The 23,103-nt window shown below is 35.1% G+C and overlaps 1 protein-coding gene across 1 annotated transcript in view; it reads right to left on the bottom strand.

Moving 5' to 3' along the window:
- Nucleotides 1–2,100: 2,100 nt before the first annotated feature.
- The window catches only part of yip2 (yippee interacting protein 2), a 38,375-nt gene continuing 17,372 nt past the window's right edge, over nt 2,101–23,103 (bottom strand). The window contains exons 6-11 of the mRNA XM_089233251.1: nt 21,475–21,622; nt 18,802–18,977; nt 13,410–13,512; nt 5,862–5,959; nt 5,233–5,387; nt 2,101–2,301 (exon numbers count right to left, since the gene is read on the bottom strand). Coding sequence (XP_089089377.1) covers nt 2,217–2,301; nt 5,233–5,387; nt 5,862–5,959; nt 13,410–13,512; nt 18,802–18,977; nt 21,475–21,622 — 765 coding nt within the window. The 3' untranslated portion in view covers nt 2,101–2,216. The remainder of the gene's footprint in view (nt 2,302–5,232; nt 5,388–5,861; nt 5,960–13,409; nt 13,513–18,801; nt 18,978–21,474; nt 21,623–23,103) is intronic.

Below are 23,103 nucleotides of genomic sequence, written 5' to 3'. Positions count from 1 at the left end.
GCAAGGGACTAGGCCAATGTTGGATCAAAAGTGACAGAGCGTGCAAGTATGTGAATGACCGAAACTGTGGCTAGAAAGTAAGGAACGAGGTCAATGAGGGACCAATTGAAAGACTAACCATCAAGATTAAGGTATAAAAGCAAGTGAGCTATCAAAAGAGTAATTTGTAGAGAGATGCATGGGGATGGTGGAAAAGGGAGCTGTAGCCAAGAGCGGCAAATTTCTGGAATCAGTGGTTAAAAAAGACTAGAATGAGTAAAGAGTGGCAAAATTTATACAGTGTACAGCCCACTCGATGGCAAAATTGTGAATCTAAATTCTGGGCAGTACAAAGCAATCAACCTCACAAAAAGACCTCGATGTCCTGCTGTGCGTATGGGGGGGGAAGAAAAAATAGCCAGAACCTTTTCGAAGCTTTTGTCATCCTGGAGACCAAGCATTTTTAAAGTAGTTTTTTGTCAACACCTTGAACCGCCAGTCGGTTAATAACTTTGTGTAGAGAGAGAGACTAATGTCATTTTTTCTAATTAAAAATCATATGACATCCTAATATGAATCAAACATTACTCTTTTTTTACATTATAATATGACCAATAGCAATTCTTACTCTTTCTTAACCTATTCAGTCTTAACTTGGTTAACTCTTGAATGTGTAGCTATGCTTGTGTGCCAAGCTTGTATAGTTGTTATTGATATTATATGCAAGAATTATGTCTAACTTGAATAGTCCCTCTAACGCTTCAAGAACTTCGGTCTTTTTAGTCGAAAAATGAACTTCCTCAGTGCCACTATTTTTGTTTGAGCTGTTCCGTTTCATTATATAAGGCTTTTATGGTCACTTTCTAATGTATAATAGTGTCGTATCAAGCTTTTTCTTCAAAGGAAAGAAAAACCATAGAAATCATCCATTTCTCTCCCCCAAACTTTTCCATAGTGACGAGTAACCGAGGTTTTAATAACATTATCTATGGAAGCCAGGCAAGACCAAACTAAAATAACTTATTAGGGTGACGACTTACCGAGGTTTTACTGTACATGAATTACTAAATTTTGTTCAATTTTATTAAAAGCACGAGTAACACACATGAATTGTTCAGCGACCATGAGGAAAATTCCGCAGCCACTTAAAATAATGTAGCGAAGTTGATATACAATCTCTATGACAAGAAGCACATGTCTTTTTCACGTATTCGTGGAGACCCTGAACCAAGATTGCTTCCGCCTAAATTTACTACGTCACAGCTGTGTATGGCAACCTATTGACTGGTCTTGTATTTCTAGGAGGTAATGGCCAGACACAAAAACTGGAGAATAATTTAGGTGTGTGCCAAATTTCTTAGCAGCCAATCATATATATTTTTCAAACAAAACTGTCCAAGATAGTGTTTTTTCTCCCTCATTTCAATGACGACCTTTTCCGTGCTGGCACACACACACGCTTCATTATTTAAAAAAAAATTTTGTCCTCCTCTAATTTAGTGATCACCTATAAAATTTTAGGTACCAATGCAAATTTTTTTAGTTGACTTGATCTGTTGCTTGGTCAACCATCCCCAGAAGATCCATCTGTCTCATAACGTATGGATAAGTGACCCTTCCAAGGGTTGGGTCTGTATTCTCTTTCACATTTAAAGAGAAAATAATTATTTTCTTAAAAGTTCCATGTTCAAAAACTTGTTTATAAAATCATCAACAGAGATCAGAAGCAGTACATCAAGTGTAACACCCCTACTGAACATTCCATATCTTTAATGTGCCTCATTTCATGGATATCATAGGAAGAACAAATACACAGAAGTTGAATGTAACAGTACATCTATTGTCATGAAATTTCATTTGAATAATTGTGAATCGTTCAATCCTTGGTAATATAATTCAAAGATTAACTTTATCTTATTTGCATTAATGAAATGCAAAAGCTATTGGCTGATTAGAGGAAGAAAGCATACATCAGGTACGAACTTTATTTTAACGCACACTCACATCATTAAAATAGGCCTCTGAAATTGGTTTTAAAGGCCAACAATATTTTCAGTTTGTCTCTTTGAAAAGTTAACACTTGTTCTGATTGCCCAACAAATAAATAGTTATGCAACAAAATAATCATAAACATGTTTAATATAAATTGGTGGAATAAAAAAATACAATATTTAATTCAATCACATTGTAAAAATTTAAACAACAAGTTCAAACATTGATTTTTATTAGACATAACATTATTTGACGCACTCCAGCATAACAGCTATACCTTGACCACCTCCAATACATGCAGACCCTATAGCATATTTTCCTTTTCTGGTCCTAAGTATGAAAAATTATCTAAAATTATAATCTATGAAAGAAACATTGAAATATAAATTTTCAGCCACTAGCAAAATAATTATATCCCTATCATTAACCCCCCCCCCCAAAAAAATAACTTGAGTATCCAACGGATAACTTTTTTTTCTCGATGGTGGAGGCAATATACAGGGTACATAGCGAACAGGGTATGACATTTTACCAGCAAACCGTTGATCCTAGAGGTGTATACTTTCAATTAGAAAAAGTTTCTAAATAACCTGTAGTACTCAGATATGTCATTCATGTTCGAAGGGGTTGTATAGTTATTACAATAAAAAACTTGTTTTTTATACAGTCCCCACATGTCAAAAACCCTAATTAGAAAGTTGTTGCTTAGTCAGTCCCGATTCCAAAAAGTTTCATGTTTCTAAGCGTAAAATATTCACTGATATATTCAAATTAAAAAAAAAAAAATGGAGAAAATTTGGGGAAAAACAGCAGTAAATGCGGGTAAAACATTTTTTTCGCACTTAGAGCTGTTTTTTCCTAACTCTCCTCCATTTTTCAAATTTGAATATCTCAGTGAATATTGCACTTAGAAACATGGAACTTTTTTTGTTGGCATCAAGAGAGACAGGGAAACAACATTGGATTTTGGGGCACACAGGACCTGTAGAAAGTTATTTTTTTTTATTTTAATAACTGTACAATCCCTTGAAACATGAATGACATTGGACCCTCTAGTATCAACGATTTGCCAGTAAAATGCTATACCTCCTGTTTGCTATGCACCCTGCATATATTATGGTAAATGTTAAAAAATGGGAGATTACATATGATAGCTGATATAACTCTGGTTAATTAAGTATACCAAAATGGTCAGTAATTATGCATAATTGCAGGATTTATCCAATTTACCGTAATATATACATTAACTACTGTTCTTGGTGCTTATGACCCAGAGTATGTAATACTCGAGGGTAAATTTAAATGAAAGGGGCGAAAAGAAATATTGCTAAGAAAACAGGCATAAACACAGAATTTCTGATTAATGAGGGGCAAATATAATCAAAGTTTTAATACATTGATTGGCAACACACAATAAATAAAATTGCATAAAATGATGTGTATGGTGCCATCACAACAAATGAGCCTACCTGGGCACATATGTATACCTTTTACTCCTATCTGAGCATGGGAGAAATATGCATGCTGTACGAGTATGCATTCACTACGTGCAATGAAGGTAACATAGGAATAAAGAGTGTAAATGTGCCCCACACCTGGTATTATGATTTTTGAGAGTAAGTATGCAAACTGGAATCCTAATAATTACAGCCAGATAAGTATGCTCAAACACCACATGCCCATGATGCTTTTGAGATACCATGAATATATAACATTTAAAAAAAATTCATTTATTTAAATCCAATTCATACAGTACATTAAATCAACATTTACAGTGAAACTGCCATAGGCAGCCACCTCTATTTTCTGGTCAACTTCCCTTCATGCCCAGTTTTTCTCAGAACGAACAATAAGCTCCATTAGACATAATACCAAAATTACCCTTATTCCGCGGCCACCTCTGTAAGAGGCCCGCAGCCAGTTCCTTATAGATAAGAGTTTAAAAAGTTTTTGTGCATTTTTTCTTCCCAATGCATTCAAAGATGGTAGTTCTCTTTGTATAACCTTATAATCTTTATACATCAGCATAAATACTTTTTTGGATCAATCAGATTTTTTGTTCATCAGTTCTGTTTTCTGTGACCCTATCAGGTTGGAAACATTTGTAAATAGGATGACAAAGGCTAATGCTATGCGGTTGATCCTAGCTGATAAGACAGTTTAAAATTTTTTTCCCAGGGTAACAGGGTAAACACACAATAAATAAAATAGACAAATAACCTATGATCTTTACTGAATAGGTAAAGGATGTGGAAGTTTTGGCTTTCCGATACTTTCTTCCCTTTTTAGCACACAGAAATTCAGTAAAACAGTGAGGGAGTAAAAGAAATGTGAGGAAAGAACATAAACAGTACTTGCTATAAAGAAAGAACAGATCTTGGATAATAGAGATTAAGGAATTAATCAGATCTGGTATTTCAAGTTTGCCATAAAATACACTAAAACCTTGATATACACAACGATACCATACCAAGAAAAAATATCTTTGTAGAGGAATTACCGTTATATTGAGACAACATTATCATCACGTGTCATCAAATTTATGCTCTTTTCTAAATCAACATTCTTAGTATCACCAAAAAAATATGCTTTTGAGTATTTATTCGCTGCAAAATATTTTAATTGACTAGCTGATAAAAGAAATTCAGTTAGATGTATTTCCCCTGTAAAGGGATTTACTGCAATACTCTTTGGTGTATCATACAAAAAGTAGTGATACCGAACACTTTCGGTGATTAGGCGATGCCTAATACTGATATTAGACGTCCTCGAAAAAACTGACACATGTGAGTTGAGTTAAAAAATACGCTGAAGGATATTTTGAGTGAAAAAGAAAAATAATCATTGTAGCGGTTTCAAAATTCTCCTAGAAAATTATTGTTATAGAGGGGTTTATCATAGTAAAGGATATCGTTGTATCAAGAGAAGTTTATAGTCTAACTTTAAAGACTATATTACAAACAAGATTAGAAAAAATACCATTGTAGAGGGATTTATCGTTATATAGAGTATCGTTGTAGCAATGTTCTACTGTATATGTATGGTTTTTGGGCATTGTAAATAAATTGATTTTTAATAAGATTTTTTTTGTGATATTGAAAACCATTATTTTGACATGCCCCCCTGAAATGTGTTTTTCCTGTCATACAACCTCTATTTGGCGGTCACTTCTGCAGATGGCCACTTTTTTACGAAACACCAAGTGGCTATCTTAAGGGAGTTTCACTGAATTTTTAAATTACATACTTCCAGATGTCTTACCGTAATTCATAAACCAAATTTGCAGCAATCCGGGATCCAGAGGCCCCCACTGGATGGCCAAGTGCTATAGCTCCTCCATTTACATTGGTCTTTGTCGGATCTAGCTGCAACTCTTTCTGCACAGCCAAGAATTGGGAAGCAAAAGCCTCATTGATCTGAAACAAAAGAAATTAAAACACTTAAATATGATTATATTTTCTTCCAGTAATACATTGTGTAGGTGAAAAGTAAAATAGTTAAAACAGCTAAAATTTAGAAAAGTAATGAATGATTTGCATTTGTGGTTGATGAAAAAAGATATTTAAATTTTTAAATCAGTACATGGTTCAAGAAGAACCAAGCATACACAGCGCTATTATGATTCTTGAACACAGCTGCGATTCCAGCTCTATTATCAAGAAAATTCCTGCATAAATTCGAAGTTTTTTAAATTAATAGCATTTGATTAGTTGACATTAAATTAATTGGTGCAGAAAGCACACTGTTTTATAAATTATGCATGCTAGATATATATGTTGGCTACCCGTTTTCTTAATTGAATTTATTATCAGCTAAAAAAAGGAAAATTTTTCCAGAAGGGTTTTTCTGCAATACAATACACAACAGAATGACAGCTGAAATATATTTACATCAACTAGATCTACATCACTCAATTTGATACCAGTCTGATCACAAAGCTTTCTGATAGCACCTACAGGACCAATGCCCATTATTTTGGGGTCACAACCTGAAAGTAATATAAAATATTTATTTAAAAAAACCACAAACATTTCAACTGTTTGTTAAATCTGCATTCATATTAATCACACTGTTAAACATATATTCATATTAATCACACTGTTAAACATATATTCATATTAATCACACTGTTAAACATATATTCATATTAATCACACTGTTAAACATATATTCATATTAATCACACTGTTAAACATATATTCATATTAATCACACTGTTAAACATATATTCATATTAATCACACTGTTAAACATATATTCATATTAATCACACTGTTAAACATATATTCATATTAATCACACTGTTAAACATATATTCATATTAATCACACTGTTAAACATATATTCATATTAATCACACTGTTAAACATATATTCATATTAATCACACTGTTAAACCTACATTCATGGTGATGACAGCCAAGTTTTTAACATAATGAACTTAAAATCATTAAATTTTTCTACACAACAAAAAATTCATTAGAATCAAAATGTTTTTGTTGATTTAAAATAGAGAAATAACTTCTTTACAAATAAAACTTTTCTGTACGAAAAGATTGTTTAAAAAATTTGTCTCATTTTGTTCAAAGTAACTTTTAAAACAGTATTTTTGAGTTACTACATGTGCTTTTTAGAAATTGTTTTTAGAACTCCAAATACCAGTCTTTTACTCCCTTCTTACTATTTACGGGTTTTTTTCCTGGTGTAGAAAGATGAAGTTGATGCAGGCATGAAAAAAGTAGGTACTACAAAAAATTACACTAACAGTTCATTGACAAGGATCAAACGATCATCAGTAAATTATATATATTAAAAAAAAAAAATGATAATGTGCCCACACGAAAATGAAAACTTTGACAAAGCAATGTCCAAAGGGGTTTTATGAAATTTATCAAACTATTGTCTATAAAAAAATTGTTCTGAGATAATGACTAAATTTACCAGGGGTGTGAAAGAGAGCAGGAACGCACATGCCACCCTAGAATATTTAAGGTCATTAATTTAATTCTAAAATAGATTTGATAGGCCTACCAATTTAATGGCACTGAATATTAATCAAATAAATTCTGATGAAATATTTGAAGTTATTAAAAACAATAATTTTCTCATAAAATACAAATCAGATGGTCAATAAAGATTTAGCACATTGTATTAGATGCAGAACTGGACTGAATCTTTCATATTATATAGTTTAGTTATTTGTTTCAGCACAGAAAACCTTTGCAAGGGAGAAAAAAGGGGTTGGTTACACAAGTTATTATGAGTCTTTGGGCCACTCCAAAAATGGTGCCCACAGTTATTGATGCTGCCAATCTACTTCAAATTAGAATGTTGGAAAAAAAGGTATAAATTCCCACTATTTGCATAAAGGATTGCTGATGGCAACTCATGAATCTAAAAAATTATTTTCAATATCAAAAAATGTTGGTCAAGCACACTTTACAACAAACATTCAATGTGCTTAGATGTAGACCATTTGAAACAGATTGTTAGCGGGTCCTGTTTTTGCATCAATTAAAATATTTGTGACGGATATAAAGCACAGTGAGTCAAACTCAATTAAAAATAATTTAAAAAAGCTTTAATAAACACAAAATAAAAATTGACGGACTTGCAGCTCCTCAAGACTTGTCTACTTCGAAAAACAGGCAACAATAACATACACAGACAACAACGTCACAAACAATATCATCTGGAATAAAACACATACTCTCACAGACAAGATGGATAGTTTTCTCTATTATTACTTCTTTTTTCTCTGACAATGATTCTCCATAGGATCTAATGTACCAACCGCCCATGAACCCTCTGGTTCATCACACTTGATCAGTCTACTGGAAGTCTTGGCATATCTTTGATATAAGCCTTTTGAAGGTACTCAGAGAAGTGCATAAAGACACCACTCTAACTCTTCCATCACTACCAGGGTATGTTTCCATAATCCTGGCTAATTTCCATTGCAATGGAGACATCAAGCCATTCTTTAAGAGCACAAAATCTCCAACTTGAACATACTTGGTCGCACAAAACCACTTGAGCTTCTGTTGGAGTCTGGATAAGAATTCAGAGCTCCACCTTCCCCAGAAATCTTGATAGACTCTTTGGAGTTGTTGAAATCGATTTAAACAATGAATATTCTGGCTCTGGAACAGACGTTAGTGCAGCTCCAATGAGGAAATGATCAGGTGTTAAGGCCAACAAGTCTGATGTATCATTGGATAGTATGGACATAGCGGTCTTGAATTGAGACATGCTTCTACTTGTGCGACTAAGGTTGAAAACTCCAGAGTGAAAACGAGATGTTTCCGTCACTCTTTTCAAATGCCGTTTCATGGATTTTATACCAGCTTCCCACAGTCTACTGGAATGTGAAGCAGATGGTGGATTGAAATTTTGAAATTCCACTCGATACCTTCAGTAGATAACTAATCTGTGAGTTGATCACTGCCTTGATGTTTCGACACATTATTCATTAGTTCCTTCAACTCTTTGTATGCCCCAGTGAAGTTTGCGGCACAATCACTGAACATCTCATTAGGTTTTCCATGCTTTGCTATGAATGACTATGAAGACAAATCTCCAACCACTTCTAAGTGAATTGTTAGTGTTGAAAAACATATAAAGAGAGAAATGTATGATTTGACTTTGTTCTCTGTCCTCTTTGAAGTGTAATAATGAAAGGACAGGCGTAATAACCTCCAATTCATGTGAATGGTCTGGTTTGCTGCACTCTTGAGGCAGGGAGATCAGTTATAAGCTGAGTCCCTGTCTTTGCTCTATGCCTATAACAAATAACACACTTGTGCATGAATCTTCTGACTGCACCTCCTCTGGAAATTATCCAAAACCTTTCTCGTATCACAGATAGAAAAAGTTGTAGGCCCGCATGGAGATGAGTCTTGTGATAGTGATCTAGAAGCAAGGTTGTTACATGATGATTCTTTGGCAACAACATTGGCTGTTTCTGATCTTCAGGAGTAGATGTAGTTGCCACAGTTGAAAGTCTATCAGATCCTCAGGTTTATTTATTCACAGAATTCTCTGGAAATACAGACCCTCTGTTTGAATTTTGATCTGCCTAAACATTTTCTCTACATCAGCTGCAATGGCTATCTCATGCATTCTGAACTTCAATAGCATAGGAAATATATCCAATTGCAATCTTGGTTCAGTCAGTAGTAGATGATTCAGAGAATGTCCACTGGTTGTCTTGGCTGATGCATCAAAAATACTACTCACAATTTCGTTGTTGTACTAGATTCTTTAATTACAGTATGGTGCGGTATGTAATAACTCTGAGAAGGTAATTTGTAAGCTTCTTCTTGAGAAACCTTATGTTTATGAATTCACTGTAGGTTTTATGGAGCTCACTATTCTGCGACAGTCCTGGAATCTCCTAACTTGGCAGGTGAAATGCCAAAAGGAAGTTTCACAACATATCTTCCAGATTGATCTTATATGTGTATTCAGGAAATGCATTTTGCATATACTTGCTCTTCTTCAGTCATAAATTCAAAGAATTTTTACGAACATAAATCATCATTAGCCTGGATACAATTGACTGAAAGAGTATGGGTATATTCTCCTTTCCACTTATCAGAGACACTGCTCCCGCAATGATCCAACCGAATTCAGAGTGCATAACAAACAGTGAATCTGCAATGGAATACCTTCGTTCACTCTTCAATAAGGTAAGAGACAAATTTACACTGAGCAAAATATCGATAGATCCACTTTTGTAGAATGTAGGATCTTCTAACACAAGATCATTGAACTTATTCCGTAACTTTGATGACACAGAAACATGCAGCATATCTACTAATATGCGGATTCACAAAACCTTGACGTCATAAAATGAGGAGAAAAGCACAAATCTGTTACTCCATTGGTGTAAAAACTTGGTGTACCTAAACACAAAATGGAAATTTTCACCTTTTCTCATGGCAGCCCAAGTCTTTTTTACATATTTTTCTGTGATGAGGTTGCTTTACTTCCTGGATCAGGCAAGGCTCAAAACAACTGGAACTGTTCCCCCGAATCTCTCACTCTGATTACAGCTGTACACAATAACAGGCACTGTTTAAAGTCAGAAATATGTATTGTAATCTCAGTCTCAGATGATGTCTTTGGTAGGATAAAACTCTAAATTTCGCTGCGGGTTTGCATTGTGACACTCTTAGACGCACAAACTCTCAGGCAACTGGAAACAGGTGCTTTTTGTTGGACAGATATTGTATCTTGGTGTTTTTCCTCTTTTCAAATGCAAAAGTGAATAATTTTTGCCACAAAATTTGCATTTGAATATCCTCTCTCAAGCTAAAGAACGATATTTGTTCATCAAACAGTTAAAACAGTCTCTTGTTTTTAAAACTTCTATGTGTCGCTCACCGGAAAGTTTTGCGAATATTTCAATCACGCACACCTCATGATTGCTGTTACAATAAGAACACAAGCGGTTAACGGAAGCAAGCAAATTTGTAGCATAATCATCAGCTACTTCCCAAAATTCATACATCCATTGTATAAGTCTTCAGGCAAATTCAAGAAAAATATTGGAAAATTTCAGATCGTCATTTATTTAAACATAATTCATGATTAAATTATATTAGCTTATTATTAATCCACATTATTATTATTAAATAAGTTTAACCATGATCTCAACATTCAACAAAAGAACATTCTCACCAGTTTACGTCAATGACGTTTTTATTAATGTAGGGTTGGATCACGATAGTGGAAACAATCCACATCGATTGGCGAGAGTTCACTATCACTGTCGAAAATCAGCACATCGAAGACTTAGCACACAATAACATCGGGATGTTAGTTTGATGAAGACAGAAGATTATCTTGATGATCTCCTCAAATTATGATGATGGCCATCACTATTCACACATAGCTCCAAGAGAAATGTGGGAGACAGAGTTGTCGATAAGCAGACGTAAATCACATCACAGTAGGATGTGCAATACTCATATCAACTACTTTATCACTAACAGAACTTCATGAAATCATTGATGAATTTTAATGAGAGAAATCATTATTGCTAATGACTAACTATTCTGACCAATCGGAGTAGCATAAAGCACTTCACTCAGAAATATTAATCAAACATATTAGAACATCAAACTAGCGAGTTAGCAAACTAGAACATCATCACATGATGTAAGTTACGATGAAGAGCTTCACTGCTCTACACCTGAAGCTGTTCATAAGCAGATGCTGGACGAACAAATGAATTTCATGATGTAGCATCTGCCCAGACTATTTATAGGAAGAAGAACAAGTTTGTCTTCGGACCAAATGGAGTAATGCTGGCTGCATTGATATGATTGTCACTCAACTGATTTTCATACGGACCCATGGCATGTATTATTTTCTAAACACTATTACATTTCTGGTGTCAACAAGATGGGGGAGTTGATCAGGCCTCTCCACAATTTTTAGTTATGTAAATTTGAGATCATGGAATTATTATAACGGAACGGAAGCCCACGGGTACATCTACCCATGAGACAAAGTATTTAAAAATGCGATTCTTTTCATTACATATTTCAACATAATGAAATAACAGGATATTATGCATAAACAATAAATATACGTTCACAAATCCCGATTCGACCAGGTCTTCCCACAGGGGACCAATTAGTGTCAATTGCTAGGGGTTTAGTGGTGTCATGACAATACTGATAAATGTGACATATGAGTCCATAAGGGCGATACGTTACAAAGTAACGTTAGGATGAAAAGTACCCTTGCTTGTTTCACTTGTGGAGATGGGGATTTTTCAATTTCAAGGCCTTCACATGTTTATTGAGGAACTTTAACAGTTCTTGTAGAGATGGAATGCTATCTCTTTCTGAGACATCTCCCACCAGCTCATTGTCGATGAATCCAGCTTGTTTTGCTGTATGAACAGAGCAATTGTATCAGGGAAGTCTGAAACGCACTGTCCTAGTCTCTAATGACCGAACACATTCAGTCGCTGAATCAGCCAAGCTCAAAATAGCAGTCGATGATTCGCTCTACACTTATGGGAGAGAAATCTGTTTTTTTTTTAAATAGCAAATACAAGCTCTTTTTTGTTCAAATACCTTGCACACAGTATGTAAGCTATTTCAAAATTAGCATCATCAAGGAGAATGATTGAATGAGCTTCAAGGTGCTTCCTTTCACTGAACTCTTGAGGTATTGAAGCTTTTGTGCATTACAGAGAATCATTTTTGAGCACTGAACAAATCAGAAATAAAAAAGGGCAACCAACTCACCCGAGAAGGTTGACAGCATCAGTTTAGACAACTTGATCTGGATTCTGCCTCATTGGAATGGAGGAGAATCCTCCTAGTATGGTCTTTTCCTTACATTGATTCTCTTCATATCTTAACACCATGAGCTCCAGCTCTAATTCTGTTGGAGAACAACTGATTCCTCAATGAATTAGTTGAAATCTTCATTCTTGCATTCACCAATGATTACCACAAATACCTTCTGAAGCTGAATCTTTTATATCACACAGCTTTTTTTAGCATAGACAGTCGCTGGAATCCATTGAAGATACACTCGATAATTTTGATTCCAGTCTCGAAAGCGAAGACTAAAATGCTTTTGCAATGAGATGACATAGCCATGATGAATTGAAAGTAGTTACTCACTGATCTCAGTTTACTGAAAGTATTACTCAGAGTCTCTGGCTCTTAACAGACCAACAATTTATGAAAGATATAAAGTACATCGAATCAAACTCAATTGAAAATTAAAAAAACCTTTAATAAACACAAAAATAAATCAACGGACTCGCAGCTCCTCAAGACTACTCTACCTCGTTGTGCTCACACCCACTGATGAAAAAAAGGCGACAATAACATACACTGACAAAAAGCAGATAACAACGTCACAACAATATTGTCCACAATAAAACACATAACTCTCACAAACAAGAGGGATATTTTTCTCTATTATTTTTTCTTCTCTGTTAATATTCCATATTATCTAGCAATGTATAAAAATTATTTAAAAATTATCTCAATAACATGATTTCTATAGACCAGCGGTTCTCAACCTTTTTTGACACATGAAGCCCTTCTCAGTATGTAATTTTCTATGGTGGAGCCCTGTATGATTCGAAGAGCCTTTTTTGGACATAATTTTTATGGCAGAACCTTGTAGGTCTCTCTCCCCCAAAGCAGAATGTTTTGCGATGTCCTGTAATGAGCCCTCAGCTGACTGAACATGTTCTGCGGTAAAAATTCAAATACAAGGGGCCTCTCTTCTTTACTTATCTATCAAATTTAATGATTCATTTATTTTCCTCGAGTTGCCACAGAGCTAGCACCGGTTGAGAACCGCTGCTATAGACCATAATTTTGAGTCTAAAACAAGAATAATAACCCTGTATAACTTTCTTGAAAGGGGGTAAATAAGAAAATATTACATTCATACCAACATAGCTGTAGCCAACTATTCTTGCCAGAGGTGTAAGATTATATTGTTTTACTGCATCTTCACTTGCTAAAACAACTGCTCCAGCACCATCACTAATACCCTGTGAGTATGGAAAAAAACCTATGATAATCTGCTTTATTATGACAAATATTCTAGTTATTCATACAGGGTAGGTGAAAAGTCTGTAGAAACTTTAAAAATGAATAAAACCCAGAAAAATAACCGAAATAAAAAACAGTTTACAGGGTTAGCATCACTAGGTCACAGGAATTTTTTTAAGATGGGAGAAAAATCAAAACAGTCAATAGGTGGCACTAGTACTAGCAACTTTGATGGAAATATGCAAATGAAACAGTTATAAGAACTTGCGCTACTAATCAACCAGTTCACCATTGTAAACCATGTATGTGAACAAGGATGCTGAGTGAAAAGGATAAAGCTTTGTTGGTGAAGTTTTACATGAACCAGGAATCAGCAACCATTGCCTTGCATAAATTCTGAGTTCAGAAGAATGCGAGTACTGGAAAAGGACCTTTAACAGTGACAGGCCTCATAAAGTTTATTCAGTTGTTTGAAGAAACTGGAACACTGGAAAATTGTGTAAGAGTCGAACAACCATATTTAAGGAAAGCATGTTCACCATGTGTTGCAGCCGAAATAGAAGTGTTAGCATCCAAAACAACTGCAGGGACCAGCAGAGCTTGTGAAGCCGCTAGACACTTGGGCTTACCACCATCCTTGGTATATATTATTATTTATGAAATCCTTGATCTGTACCCATACAGATTGCAGTTGTGCCATGAACTTTTACAAGCGGATACCATACAGAGGGAAGCATTTGCGAGGTGGGCTTTTGCCAAAATTGAACAGAATCCCACTTGGGTCTAACATCTTGGGGACAGACGAAGCTCATTTTTCGCTTCATGGCAACATTAATACCCATAACTGTCGCATCTAGGCAACATCTAATCCACGTGAGTACACCAGAAACCATTGCATTCTCAAAAAGTGACAGTGTGGTGTGGGTTCACACTTTCGTTCATCATAGGACTCTTCTTTGACAAGCAGCATTATTTAACGCTTCTGTGTGAGAAGGTCGTGCCATGTTTGTGTGAAAGAGATGCACTTTCTACCATCACATTTACGCAAGATGGAGCAACTAGTCACACTGCTATTCCGGTCAAGACATTCTTGATACAGACGTTCGGGGAAGACAAAATCATTAGCAGGTGTTGCAGGTTCCCATGGCATCCTCGGGCTCCAGATTTGACACCAGCAGACTTCTGGTTATGGGGATATTTGAAATCCCGGGCGTATTGACCCAGTCTATCCAATCTCAGACGTGCCAACTTTTGAAATTCAGAAATCCGGAGATTCTCCCGAGGGGGGCACCCCCCCCCCATAGACTCGATCAAAAAAAAAGTTCATAAAAAAAATTTTGAAATTGTTTTTTTTTTTAAATAAATTAAGAAAAAGTTACATTCTTCCCCCCCCCCCAAGGCAGGTTCTGCATTGCCCCTGAGAAGAATATAATTCCATGCCAGTCTTTCCATGCAGAATAGAGAAATCACATCTACATACTGTTCATAAAGTATGTGTTTCCTTTTGTGGATGCTATTAGTGATTAATCTTGGGTATATGAATTCTTAAAAGATTTATATTTAGCTGTATATAGCTTAAAGTTTTATATTTGCTTTCTGAAGATGTTTAATTGGAAGAAACGATTTAAAAAAATTCAAATTACAAAGCTGCGGACGAAAAAACGTGTTTACCGCGCGGCTGTTAATGGAATACAATAACGATTATACAGGAATTTTGGCAACCAAGGTCATGCCCCTGATTAATGATTGCCGATAAATGCTACAAAAACAAAGTTGCGTCTTTGCCAGTTGCTTAAATGCGGTCACAGAGACTTTTTTACGGCTGCTCGATAGAAATGACTACGACTGTCCTCTATGGGTGTTTTCCCTAACGACGACGGTAATTATTGACGCCACGACAACGTGAAAGCTCGCGTAAAATCTAATTTTCTGCCAAAATCTGGAGAAATTTTAACAAATCCGGAGAGCGGGAGGAAGGATGAAAAAACCGGAGTCTCCCGCCTAAGTCGGGAGAGTTGGCAGGTCTGCAATCTGTTGGAACTGAAAGATGCAATCCGCCGAGAGGTGTCATGTATACGTTCGAACCTGCTGCACTCTGCCGTGGTTGGATTTGTGACTCACCTGAAATGTGTTATCCCTTGTGGAACACATACTGCTGTAATAAACTATTTGGAGGCATTCTGTTCGTTATTTGCATATCTTTTCTTTGACTTTGTATGTCAGCACCACCTATCAGCTGTTTTTTGTTATTTTTTCCATCCTAAAAAAATTCCTGTTCCCTAGCGATGCTAACCTTGCAAACCGTTTTCTATTTCGGTTATTTTTCTGGGTTTTATGAATTTTTGAAGTTTCTACGGACTTTTTGCCCACCCTGTATAATAAAATATCGGAAATTAAATAAATATATATATATAAATTTTAAGTTATTGTGCAAAGTGAAACTTCAAACTACAATAACTGTGGAAACTGATTTTTTATTAATAAAAAAATAGGCACTATTAAATGGAATATATTTTCTCCCACTGAGATTTCACTGCATTTATGCCTGTATTGTGGAAGTCTGGTGTTCTGAACAAAGAAACAATTGAATGGGGTTTTTGATAACATTGTTGAACCTTTCTCCTGCAAAAAAAAAAAATCATCAAATGCTTAAAAAATTTGGTGGAAGTCTGAAAAATATGGTGGGTAAAACAAAATCTCATAATCGGTATAATTACTTTTGCTCTTGACACCTTATCTTGCATTGTTCATCAAAACAGTAAAACTATCTCTTAACAAATCTAGGCCACTAACCAGTGCCCTTTTCTCGCAAGGGCAAATAGGGCATATGCCCAGGGTCCTTAAATTATGCATATTTACTTTCGTATCTAACAGACTTGTTGAATGGTCTTCACTTTGATGAATTTTCAAATAAGTAAATAACCTAAAATCTACTTTTAAAGTGTTTATACAGAATTGTTACAAAACACTACACTTTTACAGTGGGTACACATCAGATAATTATCTGTCTATTACAGTTTGATAAGGGTCAAGACCAATTTTCCCTTTAAGCTGCATACACACAATCTGAAATTTAGCACTGGTGTATACAGTAAATTGCCTTAACACAAACAGATGAAATTTCTTAGCCACAGGCATTTGCACTTTGTTTTGATAGCTCGGCTGTTTGTCCACATGGTTTGTTTTCAAGCATCACATCTCTCACTGGATCTAGATTTTTGGATTCATTTAATGAATGATTTGTTAACTTATTGCATAATTTCTGTGCTTTGTCAATGCTGTGTTGTAGTCAAGTTTCAAGCATGAAAAAAAAGTAACAGCATTTGGTTTACTTTCATGTTGCATTCATATGGTCACACTGCTAGTTAGCACCCCAATTATTTTTTGCTCTTATCTTATATAACCTTCTTTAAATATTTTAAAGCTGGTTTTTTCCCCTAAAAGTAGACTTGTCCAAGTTTTGACTACACTTTTTTCCTCGCCCTTCTATGCAACTTAGACTTCTTTTTCAAATTTCCGCTTCTGATGAGACCTTTCATTTTCTTCCTCACCTTTCACAAATCCAAAACATACCCACTCCTTATCTGGGTCGTCTTGGACATTGAAGAGTTGACCAAAATACTAGCACTATACAGCAGTGTTTACAAATATGCAAATTAATACATCTCAAAATCAAACATTTTATATGTGCCACACAATCTAATTCGTTAATTTTATTAAACACTTACAAATAAACAGATACGGAGTAAATAAAAAATAATAGGTACTTTAAAAAGATTTATAAGGTACAAAAGGGCTTGTTTCTATTGTTTAACTGATTTACATGCACCCTCTCGATTTGTTGCCAGTCACATATCATCGAACAGCGATGTGGGTTTATATACTCTCTCTCTCTCTACTGTAACATTACCATTTAGGCCCCCGCGGAAATGGTCCTTATTCTAGTCAATTTTTAATAGATTTTAATTTGTTTTACCTTTTTGTTTCCTGGATCGATTGTGTCTGCCAATCGGCCGCCGTCTTTATTGTGGTTATATTCTGTGTTATATTTTTTACAATATTTCCTTTTCTCATGAAGTTATGTAAATTAGATGCAAACTCAATACCGCACCGTTGATCTTGTGATTGGTTCTGTCATGAAGCATTGTGGGACCACTTGTATAAAAACCAGATAGAGAAATGTGCACTACTACTACTTCTGACTAACTTCCTGTCTTCATTACTAAGGCGTCACACCCTGTTGAGGTGTGAGCCAGATTGTCTCTCAGTTGTAGCAATGTGTTAAATTTAGGAAGGTGTGCCTTTGGCACCTTACCCATCTCATCGCTTGACCTCATGTGATAATCAAACATTGTCGTGATCCTGTTGCCTGTGGATTGATTAGTGGTCAGACCGGCTACCCTTGGACGTGCGCCTCCAGTTTCCTACGCAATGGCTGACCTATAGTCTCAACGGATATTTCAAAACACAAAACCATCTGAACGTGGTATCAGGGTTTCTCCTACCATGGTGTGTATTGAAGATCACAGATTGACTGAGACATCTTGGAGTGTCTTGTGGATGATGTGAACTAATACGTGAATACCTGGACATAGCGGTGAGAGCGTTCTATTTTATTTTCTCATTGTAATATTTGAGAGAAAAGGCTAACTGTGATAATTATTTGTAAAAAATGTTGTACTAATAATTAATAGTTAATAGAATAAATGTTTATAGTTTAACTAAAGTCTTGTTCCATTCATTATTGTCATCCATTCTATGGTCACTGCAGTTAAATTAATAAAGAACCGGGAAATGCAAGACAAACGTTGCACTACTACCACTAAACCAAACATGCACCTCGTCCATATTCCTCTGCGGAACTTCTAACAAATTGGTACATGTTGGAATGTGTGTGTACGTATAGTGAACCTTCCATGAAGTTTGTTTCTATGCAATGCTTGTTATGTGTAGTGCTACTATCTGCAATCAATTTTTTAAACTATGGGTTTATATACTGTATGATCAAACATTGTTCCACGCTCTGTGACCCCAAAGCAGAATATGCCAAGAACTGCAACATATGTCACAGAACAATCTTGATAAGAAAACTGTGGAAAACACTATTATGGGAATTTTAATGGTAGAACACATTATTAGTATGCTAAGGGCTTGTCGCAGAATGCAAAATTTTCTGCTTTGGGGCTCTGTGATAAGGGATGCACAAAATTTACAGATCATTCCACTTATAGATGCAAATGGGTTAATGACACACGAGATGAACACAATACAATTTACACTATACTAACTGATGCATTTCCTGCAGTTACTGTTCCATCTTTTTTAAACACTGGTTTGAGTTTTCCTACTCCTTCAAGTGTGGAATTAGGTCTAGGATGTTCATCAACTTCAAACACGACATCTTTGCCCTTTACTTTCACAGTTACAGGTTCGATTTCGGATTTGAATTTACCAGCGTCTTGGGCTAAAAATGAAAATGTGAGAAATTCATTCACAATAAATTTTAATGAAGAAAAAGGTTCAATTCCAAAGGTTAACAATGCAAACCATATTGGAAACAGTAAAAATATTTGAAAAAAATGTGATTCACGAAAATCTATTTTTCATTCATTCTAGTACAAATTAATTAAGAAAAAATTTTCATGAGTTTTAAACACAATTTCAACTATCCTGTACTATTTATTCGATAAAAATAGTCCTATTAAAGACCAAAACCTTTATTTTGAAACTGATTCCAAATGGCTAAAAAGACAGATTTTAAAATTCAAGGCTGTTTCAAAATACTTCATCTTCTATTTTTTTTGAGACAATTAGTAACAATTGCTTGAAAATAACTTACACAACTTTATATCAGTAATCAAATTAACCATGCAAGTAAATTCTATTAGGACATGGGGTGACATTTGAATCATTTGACATTGAAGTAAGTTTTGAAAGTCATATTGAAACTCCAAAAACCAATATTGGTTGTCAAAAAATAAAATTAAAAAACAAACTAAAATTAGAAGTTTTGGGAAAATTTTTTTATATAACATTTCTAAGCAAAATTCCACCACAAATTAAAGAAATTATTCACAGGGTTTATTAATTTAAATCAGCTTGATTTAAATCACCAGAATCCATTTTTTCAGAATTTAACTTCAATTTTATTCAAGTAGAAATAACCTAGTATTGTATGCATAATATTATGGCTGATAAAGCTTTAGCTTTATAATCGGGTCAAGTCATAAATTTATTAATTTCTCTATTAATTGAAAAAGTCAATGGAACTACTCATCAGAGTTGCGCTGTTTTAGACGGAGGCCAATTTATCTCACCAATATACCTTCCTTGCAAGCATGCGTATGCAATTAAAGAGATATGGAACCAATCAGAGTACGGCGCTGCGGTCGGCAACGCCTATATAACACAACAAGTGTCTGGCATAGTTGTTAGATCGGTTACTGCTGCTACAATGGCAGGTTATCAAGATTTAAGTGAGTTTGAACGTGGTGTTATAGTCGGCGCACGAGAGATGGGACATAGCATCTCAGAGGTAGCGATGAAATTTGGATTTTCACGTACGACCATTTCACGAGTGTACCGTGAATATCGGGAATCCGGTAAAAAATTAAATCTACGACATCGCTGCAACCGGAAAAAGATCATGCAAGAACGGAACCAACGACAACTGACGAGAATCATTAAACGTGACAGATGTGCAACCCTTCCGCAAATTGCTGCAGATTTCAATGCTGGGCCATCAACAAGTGTCAGCGTGCGAACCATTCAACGAAGCATCATCGATATGGGCTTTCGGAGCCAAAGGCCCACTTGTGTACCCTTGATGATTGCACGACACAAAGCTTTACGCCTCGCCCCGACAACACAGACATTGGACTGTTGAGGACTGGAAGCACGTTGCCTGGTCTGACGAGTCTCGGTTCCAATTGCTTCGAGCTGATGGATGTGTACGGATATGGAGACAACCTCATGAATCCATGGACCCTACATGTCAACAGGGGACTGTTCAAGCTGGTGGAGGCTCTGTGATGGTATGGGGCGTGTGCAGTTGGCGTGATATGGGACCCCTGATACGTCTAGATACGACTCTTACAGGTGACAGGTACGTAAGCATCCTGTCTGATCACCTGCACCCATTCATGTCCATTGTGCATTCCGACAGACTTGGACAATTTCAGCAGGACAATGCGACACCCCACACGTCCAGAATTGCTACAAAGTGGCTCCAGGAACACTCTTCTGACTATAGACACTTCCGCTGGCCACCTAAATCCCCAGACATGAACATTATTGAACATATCTGGCATGCCTTGCAACTTGCTGTTCAGAAGAGATCTCCACCCCTCTTACTCCTACGGATTTATGGACAGCCCTGCAGGATTTCATGGTGTCAATTACCACCAGCACTACTTCAGACATTAGTCGAGTCCATGCCACGTCGTGTTGCGGCACTTCTGCGGGCTCGCGTGAGCCCTACACGATATTAGGCAGGTGTACCAGTTTTTTGGCTCTTCAGTCTATATATATATAATATAAATAAAGATTATCTTATCTTTATATATATATACATATATATATATAAAGATAAGATAATCTTTATCTCCACAAATAACCAGTCTTTCAATAAATCTTGTATTAACAAGTGCAGAGGATATTTCTATATGAAAGAAGTACTTTCAAACATCCAGAAATATTTTTTTTAATGGAACAAAAATTTACATCAATAGCTAAAAGTTAACATATGCCTATTTTCATAATCAGGGGAATGAAGTCATAGTTTTGAACACACAAAAACAGTTCTTAGACTGGCAATAGATGAGTGACATGGAAGAAAAAAATTTTTAATTTGGCAATAAACTGAAGACACTTTTCAGATCTGTCCTCATGTGTATAAAATGACAGTGGTAAAATAAATAATCTAAAGAAATAAACTTGAAATAAACTTAAAAAATACAAACCTTTCTTCCATTTTGCTTGTGATTGCAATGCAAATTGATCACATTCTTCTCTTGATATTTTATACTTTTCAGCTAAATTTTCTGCAGTTATAGCCATTGGCATGTCAATGTAGGTATCATACAAAGCACTCCACAAACAATCTTCCAGCTACAAGGGAGAATTTTTTTTTTTAAAATACAAATACAACGCCACAACAGGCAAAATGCCCAACAAGGTGGCTGAGAAAAAGATGCCCATAAAAATATGGATGTCATATATTTCAAAAATACAGGTAACCCAATTAAAAATGCAATTAACAAAAATTATAAACAATATATACACATGATAAAATATTATACAATGTCCAAAAAGAATACTTATGGTTGTCTTAATCTAAGTATGGATAGCTTCTCGATTTACCTCAACATGTTTATCGTATTTCTTTGTAAACGTGTCAACTGTGTTACAATTTATTACCTCCGGGGGGGGGGGGGGAACTATTCCATTTATTAACAACCCTATTAGAGAAAAGAACATATACTTGCAAGAGCAGCATATCATCATAATGATCAACCATTACGTAAATCTAAAGAGAGGTTTAAAACATTTTTTAAAAAATCCATAAACTGAGATAGTAAAACTATGTTGAATAAGTTGAATAGCTAGCTTTGTACAAGTAAAACTTTACAAAAATAGCAATATTTCTTAAACATTAGTGTGTGTGTGTATATATATATATATATATATATATATGAAACATTATTTGCCTTTGAAGAATAATACAATATTTTACATGACCTTATAATAAAATCTTGTTACTACGGTAGACAATGCTTATTGGAATAACAGATACTGTTATCATTTGGGTATTGTAACCACTTTTGCAAAGCACAGAACTGACCAACATCAATATGGGAACAAATTCATTCACAGTTACCAGGATTTTGGTTTATGTTATGAATTTTTTTTTGTCCAAATTTATTTTTGAGCACGTTGAAGCTAAGGTTGTACCAGAACTATTTTTTGCCCCATAAGTTATCAACCTGCAAAGTATGCAGAAGTTCAAAAGACACTCCCCTGTTAGATGAATATTTTTTACTTGGGGTTCAAAATGTGCTACTCAGGTAGTGATAGCTACTATGATACATGTACCATCTTGGTTGTGCTATAACCATCCTATAGTGGAGACAAATGCAAGGTAAAGAAAGCAAAGCCCCTCTTTTTAGTTTTTCATCAGTTTCTTTCAGTTGATCAGATAGTAAACAGTAACTCAGCTGAAAGTCTCTCAAAGAATCTATAGAATGGCACTTAAATTAAAAAATATTGGAGAATTCACAATGCACATTTTATACAGTTCCATTCTAAAACAATTCCAACTCCTCATAATGACTGAATAAGTGATAATATAATGCAGGATTTTAGTTTAAAAAAATATCCCATTTTAGAATGATATGAAAAACAGTTGTCTCATTTCATGTCCTGTTGGATCAAATGAGATTATTAGATTTTTTTTGACAGTTATCACTTAGCTGTTCTGTTATCAAAAAACTCCAGAGTGCCAAATTGGTCACGTTAAGGGGCATGCATTGTATAATAAAAATTGTTATTCAATTTCTTTGTAAATCTTATCTGCTTTGCTGTTTAAAAAA

Source organism: Pholcus phalangioides, unplaced genomic scaffold (assembly GCF_987345545.1).
Source record: "Pholcus phalangioides strain wild (caught in Gottingen) unplaced genomic scaffold, Ppha-v1.0 ptg000007l_1, whole genome shotgun sequence".
Classification (NCBI taxonomy): Eukaryota; Metazoa; Arthropoda; class Arachnida; order Araneae; family Pholcidae; genus Pholcus; species Pholcus phalangioides.
This window is presented reverse-complemented; position numbering and strand designations above follow the sequence as displayed.